We start from the raw sequence: 13,333 nt of genomic DNA on the forward strand, positions 1-13,333 counted from the left end.
TGGTGGTCTCGTGAGCAAATCGCACATGCAAACACACTGGCTCTGCCCTCTTATCAACCCTGCTACTTGGCTAAAGAATAGTCTAGGGTTATCTCCTGGGTCACAAGTTCCAATTTCCAATTTTCTCTTTATAGCTGGGTCCGAGGAGACTACTACTGCATCTCACTTCTTGGGTTTTCGTTTGTTATTTTAATTTTCTGATCCTATTATTTCAGTGACTAATACAGCTGGTGAATCTTAGAGGAATACAGGAATTGCCACAAGGACATATAAGCCTGTTCTGTGTGACCTCATTGTGTTACCAGTGTCACTGGCCAACCAAAAGCCAAGACCTAGGTGTCAAGCTACTTCCTCCCACCCTTTTGCTCACCCCACAGCCACACCAAGGACCCTCAAGGGGACTCTTCCCAAGTTCACATTCTCTTTCCTTGTGCAGATGTGACCTGCAGCTACTCAGTATGTCAGTGATTCTCTGAGGACTTGAGACCCTCAGAAGATTGGATGAGGGACGCCTGGCTGGCTCAGTCAGTTAAGCGTCCAACTTTGGCTCAGGTCATGATCTCGTGGTTTGTGGGTTCGAGCCCCATGTCGGGCTCTGTGCTGTCAGCCTGCTTCAGATTCTGTGTCTCTTTCTCTCTGCCCCTCACCCTCTCTCACACTTTGTCTCTCTCCCTCTCTCTCTCTCAAAAGTAAATAAACATTAAAAAAATTTAAAAGATTGGATGGGAAAAATAATTGAAGGAATTTTACAGATAAGCTTAAGATCGATACTGAAGCACCCTGGCACAACACCTCTTGAGAACATGAAAAATGACAAGACATTGCCCGTTACCTGCTCCATCGTCAAAAAGTTTCAGCACAACAGGATCTGCAGTCTCTGGCTCAATTGTAGCCGTTACAGTGGCATTAAGAATGGGATAAATCCCCTTTCTTACATTTGCGTAAATCATCACAGGGTGGGGAAACCGGGGGCTGTCTCTTTCCACAAAGACTTCCACAGTGGCAGGGGGCATGGCTGAGCTGGAGGCGCGAGAGGTCACCGTCACCTTCAAGGCTTGAAGAGAATGGTGGGTATTGTTCAGTGTGTAGGTCCAGAGCCCAGGCTGCAAAACAAAGCTTTTTTGTTTTGTCAAGTGTGAAGAAAAAAAAAAAAAAAAAAGCATCCCTCAGTTTTAAAGCATGAGCCTAAGCTTCTAGGGTTTTACTCCTTGTTTTGTTGATGTTGCATTTTTTAAAGGAATTACAAACAAATGTAGGAAAAATGATATCGGTGAGGGTATAACAATTCACCATTTACATGGCTTTCACAGCACAACCCACTTTTATCGTTAGGTAACTCTTCAGGGAATTTTACCATGAACTTATTTGTTGGGAGGACACATTTTGATTCATACTTTTAGAAGATAATGATGAGTGTCCAGCCTGAAGTATTTTGCAAATATTAATTTGAGCCCCTTCACCCAAAAGAAATTTCAATGTTTTTATTCCTTTTCTACAATTGAGAAAATTACAGCTAATTAAGTAAACAATTATGATTTATGTGAATACCTGGATTTAAAAAGCGATAGCATCCTTTCTTTCCTCCATGTCCCTCAACCCCCACCCCCAATATACAGAAATCTTAAGCAACAAAACCCACATACACTATTAGAGACCAAGAAAAAGAGCAATATTTTTAATAAGTCAGGATCCTACAATGTCTGTGTTAATTTATAGAAATATTGCTAAATACCATTCTAAGAAATTCTAAATACCACTCTAAATACCATTGCTAAGAAATTTATTCTTTGGGTGAGATTATACATGAATGTTTTCTTTTTCCTCATTCTTGCTGTTACATCTTATTAAACCCTGGACATAACAGGAGTAATGAAGTAGAGCCTGAGGGAAAAGAGAGAAAGCAAGGGGTTAACTTGTGACTCAGTGTGGAAAGTTAAGATATCACCACACCCTACCCAGCCTTCTTCACTGGAATTCATGTGCGTGGCCATTTTCTTGTGAAGTCATGATTCGCAATAATTTTTTTTTTTGTAATCATAACATTAGTAATAGACATTTAGCACAGATCTCTGTATCAAAAACTTCTCTTTGGGTGTAATATGTGTTTTGCTACAGGGCCCCTGGTCCAGACTAAGAGGTCAGGCAAAGGGAGCAAAAAGTAGGTAAAGTGTTCTTGGCCCTTGTACAAAGAATATGATGTAAAAAGAACGCGATGAGTCGGGAGAAAAGCAAGGAGGAGCAGAGCCGAGGATGTTTGGCAAGAGGGTTAAGAAATAAGCTTGGGCAACAGTCAGAACGTCAATGGCCTGATATGTAATAGTAACCACATGGATTTTATCCTGAGACCACCAATGAGTTTTGAACAGGAGCCAAGGTTTGGTCAGATTTATGCTTCAGAACAACCACCGGGGTAGAGGTGAAACCCAGAGGCAGGGAAGCCACAGCACAGGTTTCCACGGTGACCTGGGAGCAGGAAAGGCCAAGGACTCTAAGGACTGCACTCAGGCAGTGCAAGAGTGGGCCTGAGCAATCCCCCACCCTACTTGGAACCTTTAGTGGTTCCCTTTACCTTTAGGGTTCAGGCTCTTCTTGCCTTTCCTGGCATACAGAGCCCTTGCTGACATAGCTTCTGTTTATGTGTTTAGCCTCATCACTTCCTCTCTTTCCTGCCCCTAAATCTCCACCCTACATGCTGCTGTGTAGTTCATCCATGTTGACCTACTCTTCTATGAAGAGTTATATTCTATTTTTTCTGAGCCTTTCTATGTGCTCTTCCCTCTGCCCAGAATGTCGTTGACACTGCTGGCCCCTTTAGTCTCCATATTTCCATTTTGATGTTTTTACTTCCAGGAGGCCGTTACCTTCCCCAGAAGTCTGTGCATCGCTCCTGGATGCTCTGAGTACCCTGTTCTTATTCCTATCATGGTGTTTTATTGTAAAGCACCTAGAACAAGATCCATCACACAGCAGATATTCAAAAATGTATGTATTGCATATATTCATATTATAAATTCTAGCTAGATTTTTCCCCAAGCCTATAGATAACTATGTCTATGTGAACTTTATAAAGAAGAAAGTAAGCAAAAAGAAATTATTTATACTGCATACATATTAATATCTACTGTTGAAGAGAGAAGACTTTGATATCCATTATTTAAATTTTTAAAAAATTTTAATGTTTATTCATCTTTGAGAGAGAGAAAAAGGGAGAGAGAGAGAGAGAGACAGAGAGAGAGGGTGAGCACGAGTGGGGGAGGGGCAGAGAAAGAGGGAGACACAGAATCTGAAGCAGGCTCCAGGCTCTGAGCTGTCAGCACTGAGCCCGATGCAGGGCTTAAACTCACAGACAGTGAGATCAAACCTGAGCCAAACCTGAGTCTGTGAACTCAGGGACCTCAGCCAAAGTTGGACGCTTAATTGACTGAGCCACCCAGGCGCCCCTCCGTTATTTAAAGTTTTGAACAAACCTTGTTTTTTTCTCTTAAATTAAAAAAAAATTTTTTTGTTTATTTTTGAGAGAGAGACAGAGACAGAGTGCAAGAAGGGGAAGGGCAGAGAGAGGGAGACACAGAATAGGCTCCAGGCTCTGAGCTGTCAGCACAGAGCCCGATGCGGGGCTCAAACTCACGAACCATAAGATCATGACCTGAGCTGAAGTTGGACGCTTAACCGACTGAGCCACCCAGGCACCCCTTTTTCTCTTAAATTTTTAACATTCCCAAAATGCCTTTGTATAAAGTAAAATTGTGATGTATCAGAATAGCATTTCTTTACATAATGCATTTAATTAATTATGTGATTCAGTTGAAAGTCATGCACTTGACCAAATGTTGTCATTATGAACAAAGCTCACAGCATCTACCTCAGCAGTTCCAGGAATGCAGAGGCGAGCAGTCCGCAGAGCTGGGTTAGTGATAAAATCACTTGTGTAGTATTTTCTTCCATTAGGATCAACTAATGCAATTTCAGGGGGACCACTGGTCTGCCATGTGACAAGAAAGGTAGTGTCATTGCCCACACTGTTATCCACAGTCACGGTGTTTTTCAGTTGATGGTGAGGTTTAACATTTTCACCCGTACTTTCAAGCTGTTCAAGAGAATACAAATATACATGAAAGTTTCTAGTGGTAGGCGTAAACATCCCATCTTTTTCTTTACTTCTAGGACAAACAAAAATACATTGGCAAAAATAAAAATTACTAGATTCTGACAGGTACTGTATTTATATAAATCGCTTTTCACAAAATACCTCACCAGTGCAAAATATTGCATATTATAGAAGTACGGAAGATATAAAATATTGTCATAGTTAATACAAATGTCTCTTCATTATTTTTTACCAATTGATTTTAGCTGTTCTCAGACTGTCTGTTATCCAAATCAACATTAGCTTCAGATCAGCAATTAACAGGCTTTAAAAATTTTTTGTTTGTGAATGTGCTTCAGTGGTTTAATTTATATATTATCTCTCCAGATACTTTTATATATTTTAATAAGAAATAAAACGCTGAGTTTCAGGGAGCTTGGGTACATTAGAAGAATTATTTAGCCATCTGCAATAAGCCACATGAACACGTGTGTGTGTGTGTGCGCGCGCGCGCATATGTAGGTGCACGCATGCAACACTTACAGAGTACATACAAGTGATGGCACTGAGCTAAATGCTTTACATATATTACCTCACTTAATCCTTTTGAAAACCCTTTAAGGTGAGTACTGCTGTTGGCCACATTTCAGAGATGAGGAGACAGAGCCTTAGAGAAGTAACATGTGCAGTGTCACATACAAGGAGGTGACACGGGAATAGAGCCCAGGCCAGCTGACACCAAGAGACCCTACGTTGAATCACTGTGTATCCACAACACACACAAGCGTAAAAATAACTTTGGACATTTTTATTTATTAAATAAATACGCTAAGTAATGCGCTGCAATATTGCTCAAACTCAGAAAGCATAAAAAATTCCTGGTGGATGACAGCAAAGACACTGTGGATTATTTGTTCAAATCCATTTTATAAATATTTGTAGACTGCTGACTACTGGGGCACATTCTGTGCCCTGGGCCTGAGCTGCTGAAGGGGATATAGTTTCTGTCCATAGTCTAGTGGGGCTAATGACATACGCTGGGAAGAGGTGGCCACGTTTGAGAACATAAGGCAAATTTGAGCCATATGAATAATATTTTGTTAAATTTTTGAAAACATTTTTAAACGCTTGTTTTTATTTCATAGCATTGAAGAAATCACAGGGTAGGAAGATTATTCAGAAGAGCCAAATGTAATCTAATTTATAAATACATGTTCTCATTTATGATTCCCCTTTTTTTCACTTCTAATGATAAAATTGTGGTTATTGTCTTTGCTGTGTACATATAATCTTCATGTTAAATATTTTCTAAGAATAATTTAACTGACTTCATTGCTCACATCAAGTCATTAACTTGGCAGGTTAACTTACCATCTGTGAGGAAACAGCAGATGAAATTTTGTTCAAACCCTCAGTTATGTTCAAAATATCTTTAAAGCACTTAGAAAAAACTTGGCCCTTTTAAATGGCTTGATTAGAGGAAGCCTTTGTGAGCAAAGTCAAGTAAATTGCAGTAGTCGAAGAAATCTTTAAATTTGTTTAGAATTTAATGAAATAGTTGATGTTTTTAACACAAGGGAGGAGCTTCAAAGAAGTTTTTAAAAAAGCAAAAAAAAAAAAGTAAAATGGATTTTGATTGATGGAAAGTTATTATAGAACTAAACCTAAGAAACAGTTTCTTATTTGTCATCTTGGTCTTACCTCTACACCACCCCCAACCCCACCCCATCCCCATTTTGAGCCACTAGGAAGGAGCAAGTTCTGCTTACAGATTTTAAAAGGCCGAGGTAGCAATTTCAGGAAATTACTACTAGGGATGAGAAAAACAGGCATCAGGTAACAATGAATCCTGGCTCTGGTGACACCAAGAAGCTCTTTTAAAAGCCTTCTGTGCAAGAATTGTTACATATTCTAGTAAGGTTAATGAGTGAGTTAAACAGTTCATTTGTTTTCCTTGCTTCCTTCTCCCTGCCCCCCCAGCCCCATTGAGGAAATTCTGACCTGAATACGTTGTTGAAAAATGTCTCCGGTTCCAGAGGGGATTCTACTGAAAGCATCAATCATGCTATTGGAGTTTGATTTATCTGGAACAAAGAACTTTACACCTCCTGAAATACATGATTGGGATGTTAACCATTAAAATGTATAAAATAAAACAAAAAATAATATGTGAGGTCTTTTCCAACAACCTTCCCCATGTAAGAGGCTTAGTTTTGGGGAAGGAGGTGTAGCACTTGGCTGGCAGTGCATGGCATCCTGCCAGCCACATGGTGAACAGCAGAGGTGAGTAGTTTTGTGTGTTCTGTTCACGGCTGTAATGTCAAGGTCTACACCTCTGTCTGGTGCTTGATAGAAACTCAATGAATATTGTTTGAATAGTCTTGTAATGAAGGTGATTCCTAGACACTCTAGGTTCATTGCTATCTGCAGTGCTATATGTTGACACTTACGCTTACATTCTGAAAACATTGTTTTCAAAAATAATTCAATAAAAACCTAACTTTTAATTTGTAAGTCAGCAATACTCATTTTTATTGGCTATAAGGAATATAAGATAAAATTATTCCATGCCTCATTTAGAACGAAAAAAGATATGGATCTTACAATTTGGTATGTGTCCTTATCATGAAAGTTAGTGCGTTTAATCTTAAATATATTTTTAGCTCTGTGATTATACATGCTCAGATTAGTTTAACAAAAAAATTATAAAAATTATATTTCCATTGGATGTATATGATTGACACCTTCTAAGGAAAATCTTTAAAGGTCAACAAAATGTTGGCAGATTTTAGCAATGATTTTTGTGTTGTTTTCCTTAAGATAGCTGTTTCTATTTGTCTTTTTCCAATTAAGCCACACATTCTATTGTCATAATATGAGCTTCATGGTTGGGAGTATTCAAGTTAAAAGGCTTTGAATATTCAATTTAAAAGGAAATGCTCTAAAACATAAGTGTTTACAAATATATTTACCTGTATGATGTGATAATTCCTCCAGGTTTTCGACCACAGATGAGCCCAGGGCAATGGAATGAATGGTTGAACCACTGCTGAGCACAGTAAGTAAGCAATTGCCAATGTGCTCATCACCTCCACTGGTCACTAATATCATCACAGAGCCATGGGCTTTTCCATTCAGTTTTTCAACCACCTGAACGTAGAGTATCAGTCATTTGGAAGGAAATGTAATTCAAGTTGCCATTGAATGGAAGAATTCACTCATTCCAAATTCCCATCAGTAAGGCATATATATGCCTCTTTGAGATCCTCTGTGGCTTGCTGCACTCCAGGCCCATCCCCATTCCATCCTCAACTCACCTCATCAAAGGACTTGTCACTGTACATGCCATTGCTGGATTGCTTGTACAGAGAGACTCTTTCTGTTTGAATCATCACAATATGCCCCTAATTTAGAAGAGGGTCCATGATAGAGAATATGGGGCACATTCTTGTATGTTATCTCTGCCTCTGACATCTGGTGAATGACCAATAAGAGGCCTTAGAGAAGTGGTTCTCAACCTTGGCTACACATTAGAGTTAGATGGGTCTAGAATTACTATAGGCAAAAGCCAGACATTACTGATTTTGACTGGAAAACCCAAGCATAAAAATGGCTACAGTTGGGCCAATCACCGAATGCAGAGGGTCAGTGTTAGAAATTGTCCAGATGATGCTGAAGTTCCCCAGCCTTGGCCAGTGTATTTATTTATTTACTCATTCCTTCAACTAGCATTTATCGAACAGCTAATATGTGCCAGGTACTTTGCTAGGCACATGGGGTTTAATGGTAAACAAGACATGGTTCCTGACCTTAAAAATAACCCATCGTTACTTTCCTATCAGTGTCATGACCACACTGTAACAGATTGCTCCATATCAGAAGGAACCTTAGCTATAAAATGAAGGAAAGGAAAGTGATGGTGATTTGGGCATCGCGTACCCAACTGTACCTCAAATCCCTTCTTAAGCCCTGAGCAGACGCTGGTTTGTGCTTCTGCTGACACAGTCGAAGGCAGATGTGAAACCAACAGCTTTCGGTCATCATCACTGTTAATTTGGTGTAGCTGGGCTCTGATCTCCCCTTTGCTGTTGAAACTGACAATGCCCACAAAGGTATGAATTTCAACAATCTGCATCAAGTAAAACTCTGCTGCCTGTTGCAGTCGAAGGAGTCTGTCAGCCTGTGTCCCAAAAAGGAAAAAATAAAAATAACAACCTTTGGTTGGTAGACAAAAATATGACTCAGCAACCTGGCAAATATCTCTGCCAATCATTTAGCAATGTCACATTGTAACTTTTTGAGCTTTATAGAGTGACACTATGCTGGAATCTTGTTTTATTAGTTGCAGGCTCAAAAATAAATGTTTTTCAAGGAGGACAGAGGGGTTGAGAACCCTACCTCCAACAAGCTGTTCATATTTACCGCTCTCTAAGAACACATATTCCCACTATTTCTCTCCAACTCAGAATTCGAGATCTATGAAAGCAGTTTAAACTAGATTTGTAACTGCTTCTTTTAAAATCCAGTCTGGGTAAGAGGAAACATAATATTTTTCCTACTTATTAAAATAGGATTGTATGAGATACATACGTGACAGTAGAGATAAACCTGAGTGTTAACCAGTTGAAAAGTAGTATTAGTGACCAGGTTTGGGCATGTGATGTTACTGATGTTCACTAGGTTCACTAGGCTGTGGGAGCAGCAAGCTGAGCTTCAATGACCCCCCGTTCAGTGAGGACTGTGTTCTCTTTCTCCAACTTAGACATCTCCCTTAATATCTGGATCTACATTTCACATTGCTTCAGAAGCATCGCAAATTTAATGTCCCACAGGTATCTCAAACTCTACACACTTTGAGTTCATTGGCTCCCTTTCCAAATGGGAAATGATGCTTCCGAAGCAATGCGAAATGTAGGTCCAGATATCAAGGGAGGTGTCTGAGTTGGAGAAAGAGACCACAGTCATCACTGAACAGGGGGTCATTGAAGATCAGCTTGCTGCTCCCCCAGCATCATTAGATTGTGAGCATTGTGAAGTAGAGACTATGTTCTGTCATCTCTGTGTCCACCAAGCAAGCACAGTCCAGGCACCTAATGGAAGAATGGCTATGATGGTTCAAGGACAATATTGGCAAGAAAAGGGAAGGGAGTTTGCTTTGCTGTGAGTGTGTTACTCTAAGTTTATTTCCCTTCTACTAACTTCACATCTTCTCTCAAGTACAACTATCCCTTTCATTCTACCTATTCTTGCTCAATAGAGGTAGCTAGCCAATATAAATTACCCTGAGACCACCTTTAGAAGATCATGGCCTAGTCAACTGTAGGTGGGCAAGATTACAAAATTATCCAGATGCTGAATGTATTCGTGGTGTTCCTAATATTTCAGAGACAAATTGAAAAAGGCAAATTTTCCAGGACTACTGATCCAGAGAACATAAGAGGATAAACTCTTCCTTAGGACAAGTTCTATGATTAAATAATACTGCCACTTTTGAACCAAAAGCTTCATATTCATTTTTTCACTTATTCCCCCTCAACAACTTTATGCAATAGATGGTGGTGGGCTGGTAAATGTTTTTCAAAAACTGGCTTTCTGGCAAAAGAGGGAGAGACACCCTGATCTGTTGCAATTGAAAATCTCTGTGGGATTAACTACTCCCACCATGGTTGATTTCAAGTTGTCAATGTGATGTCACTAAAAGCAGAGTTGGGAAGAGATGTTGACCAGATACAGGTGACCAGAAATAATCTTAAGAGCACAGATTGGGGGTCAGCAGACATTTTCAGAAAAGGGCTAGAAGTTAAGTTATTTCAGGCTTGATGGGCCATATATTCTCTGTTGCAAGCACTCGATTCTGCTGTTTTAGCACTAAAGTGGCCATAGACAAGATATAAATAAATGAGTGTTGCTGTGTTCCAATAAACTTTATGGAGACTGAAATTTGAATTTCATGTAATTTTCACATATCATGAAATATTACTCTCTTGACTTTTTTCTAAACCATTTAAATCGTAAAATCCATTTTTAGCTTGTGGGCTATGCAAAAACAGGTAGTGAGCCAAATTTGGCCCATGAGCTGTTGTTTACTGACTCTGGGCATAGATAATAGTAAAAAATAGTAGAAGAATATTTAGGAAGTGATGACTTTTGAGCATTTATTATATGTTAACAATCTTATTTAATTATAAATCTACATGGTTTAATTTTTATTAATGGCTGTATTTAACTACTGCTTGCAAATTTCCTAAAAATTTAACTATTGACTTTAAGAAACCAGTATCAGCTGCTCCTGTCACCACACTAAAAGTAGCTATTATAATCCCTATTTTACAGATGATAAAATAGCTCAAGAAAGTTATTTTGGTCTTGACTATAGAGACAGTAAGTGAAGAAGCCAGGAATTAAAGCACATCTGCCTGGTTCCAGAGATTAAGATTTTAACCACTATCTGAGAGCTATGAGATTTTCAAAAGAGGATTTCTGCAAGGCTCCTCGATTACTGCATGACTGAGGTATGGTTTACCATCCATGGTGACATGGGAAACATAAACACAATGGCTATGCACACTCTCTGCAAACCCGTAGTCTCTTGCCTCCGCTAGGGATATGTACCAGTGAGTGAAATGTGGCCAAAGGAGATTTTGTTACATGTCAGAGTTTTAGAAAAAGGTCTTGGTTGGAAAAAAGTTGCAATTAGTAGCAAAACTCAGGGCTAGGAATTACCTGTGGCTTTCATTTATCTGCTTTATCTCAATTTCTGGCCTACAGTGTGAATTTGTTCTTCTAGTCCCTAAGGAAAGACGAAATGCATGAAGATTCCAAACCTTTGGCCTCCCCTCCTCTGCCCTTACCCTCTGGAAATAAAAAGAATTAAAAACTGATAGAAAAAATGGTGAATGGTTTACAGCCATTAATTACCAAAATGTTACCTCTTCCATTTTACTGGACACATCCAGCACTAAACAGACCACTTTGTCACCAGCCTGAATAAGGGAGAATACAGGAGGAGGTGGAAGCCCAGTCCCATTCATGGGAAAGCTATGATTGAAGTCAGCAGAGTCTGTGATTACATCCCATGCACTTCTGAGGCTGCACATTTGGTTCTGTAGGTTTGGAGCTTCTTGATTGTGGGTACGTGCATTGCAGAATTCAACCACCTAGAAATAGAACAATGCCTATCAGAAAATGAAGGGACTCTTCCCATATTAGACATACTTCTCATTCTCAAGCAACTAAAGGTAAAAGGAAAGGTGAGCTGAAAGATGAGAAATTAGAAGTGCCATAGCCGTCCTTTATTACTTCAAGAATGACTTTGAGTTTACAAATAAACCTTGGCATCCTTTGCTTGAAATACTGGCACCTCGTGGTACTTGCAATCAGTCTCTATTATCATCTATTTGCACTTGGATAACAGAGAGCAGACCATGTATATATATCTCAGTCTTAGGAAAACAAAACAATCTCCCGCCTTTTTTTAGTATGATAACGTGTTAAAGAAAACACCCCAGAAGATATTGTCTTGGTCAGCCTATTCCTTGAAATTGTATTTTATGACCCACCTGCACCTTTATTTATTGATCAGTCAACATAAATCGATCTAGTTCAAATATTGATCTCGGTAACAATAGGATGAGGAAAAAAAACAACTTAAACTTACTTCCTGGTCTTTCTCCCCATTTTTAAATATAGATATGGTCTATTTAATAATACTGAACATATGTCACCCCTTTTAAAGGTATGTTTCACATTGCAAAATGATGTGTTACCACCTACTCCCAGTGGCTATATTCCTGTAGAGTAGCTACTTCGTGCTAACAGAAACATGGGAGCTTAGAACTAGAAAATGCCTAATAGACTTTCCCGTTCTATCTCTATTTTCATAGAAGAGGAAGCTGAAGCTTCAGAAGGTTAATAATTGCTTAAAGAGATATTCTCAGTAGCATGGGGAGACAGGAGTAGAACGCATTTTTGCTGTCATAATTTCTTTGTTTTTAACTCCTTTCTGTTTATTTCATGACTATGAAACTTCTTGGATTGGATAGTAATGATTAGGTCTTTCAAAGGTTCACAAAGATAATGCCTAGTCACAAACAATGTGGATGAATACATGGAATCAAGTTGGGTTCAGATATTAAGGCTATAAATTAAAAATATAATGGATCAGACAAGAAAAGTGAAAAATCACCTTAAAGTTACAGAAGGACTCCTAGCCTTGACTAAAACCAGACTGAAGAAAAAAAAAAGTTTTCTAAAGAAAAGAATGTGTCCATCTAAGGGACACTGGTCAGCCGTGGAAACAGAAAACTTCACAGGGGCATGTGCCCATGTGCTCCCAGTACCATGGAAGGGAGATGACACACAGACGTGAGTTTCAGGTCTTTGTGAAGATGGATGGATATATCCAGTCATGAAGGCTGATGCCATTAAACCTCTGTACCACCAGTCTTCCTCCTTTCTGATTCCATTCTCTCAGAGAGGCTTCTGGGGACAATTTGGCTGTTTCATGCTGCTTCCTCTAGAGAGAGAATGAATTGGCTAGAGGATGCAAGTATTGGATCCCCATGACAGAGTACTATTTTTAAACAATAAATTATTTAATAATAATAATAAATTATCAATAATAAATTATTAATAATAAATTATTATTTAAAAATAGTGTTCTGGATTCATACACTAGGTTCTTATCAGTGCGGAATACTGACAAGGTAAGTTTCTGAACCTGCAAAACTAAGGGTTAGTTGACTTCTCTTGGTAATACCTGGTTTTCCTTTTTAATTTCTTTTTTTTTTTTAGATGTTTATGTACTTATTTTGAAAGAGAGAGTGCACATGAGTGGAGGAGGGGCAGAGAGAGAGGGTGAAAGAGTCCTTTTTTAATTTCTGTACTATGCAAAACAAGGGAAAGAACTAGGAAACAAAATAAGAGTCGTTTGCTACTTCAAGTGAGAGAAATATAATTGTGTGTTTTATTACTATTACTCATACACCTTCCTGTGAAAGCACCACCATATGAGCAGTTTATTTTGAGGTTTCCAGAGTACCCTTGTTAAATCACCTTCCCCAGAAAGCAAATAATCACTTTTCTAAAGGAATATATTTTTTGAAGATCATCTTTGGGGCCTCAGTGTTTTTTGTTTTATCTGTGAAACAAAAACTAGATGAACTCTAAGGCCCTCAAGCTCTAAAACATAGTGAATCTTAATGTCTTTTTGTTTAAACACTTTAAACATTTCAGGCCATCTTGGGA

General features: G+C 38.8%; 1 protein-coding gene across 3 annotated transcripts in view; it reads right to left on the reverse strand.

Moving 5' to 3' along the window:
• Positions 1–13,333, reverse strand: part of LOC125173133 (calcium-activated chloride channel regulator 2) — a 38,722-nt gene that overhangs the window by 16,188 nt on the left and 9,201 nt on the right. For all 3 annotated transcript variants that reach the window (XM_047872005.1, XM_047872006.1, XM_047872004.1), the window contains exons 6-11: positions 11,017–11,244; positions 8,037–8,267; positions 7,060–7,237; positions 6,089–6,195; positions 3,863–4,087; positions 833–1,103 (exon numbers count right to left, since the gene is read on the reverse strand). In XM_047872005.1, coding sequence (XP_047727961.1) covers positions 833–1,103; positions 3,863–4,087; positions 6,089–6,195; positions 7,060–7,237; positions 8,037–8,267; positions 11,017–11,244 — 1,240 coding nt within the window. The remainder of the gene's footprint in view (positions 1–832; positions 1,104–3,862; positions 4,088–6,088; positions 6,196–7,059; positions 7,238–8,036; positions 8,268–11,016; positions 11,245–13,333) is intronic.

This window comes from Prionailurus viverrinus, chromosome C1 (assembly GCF_022837055.1).
Source record: "Prionailurus viverrinus isolate Anna chromosome C1, UM_Priviv_1.0, whole genome shotgun sequence".
In the NCBI taxonomy this organism is placed as follows: domain Eukaryota; kingdom Metazoa; phylum Chordata; class Mammalia; order Carnivora; family Felidae; genus Prionailurus; species Prionailurus viverrinus.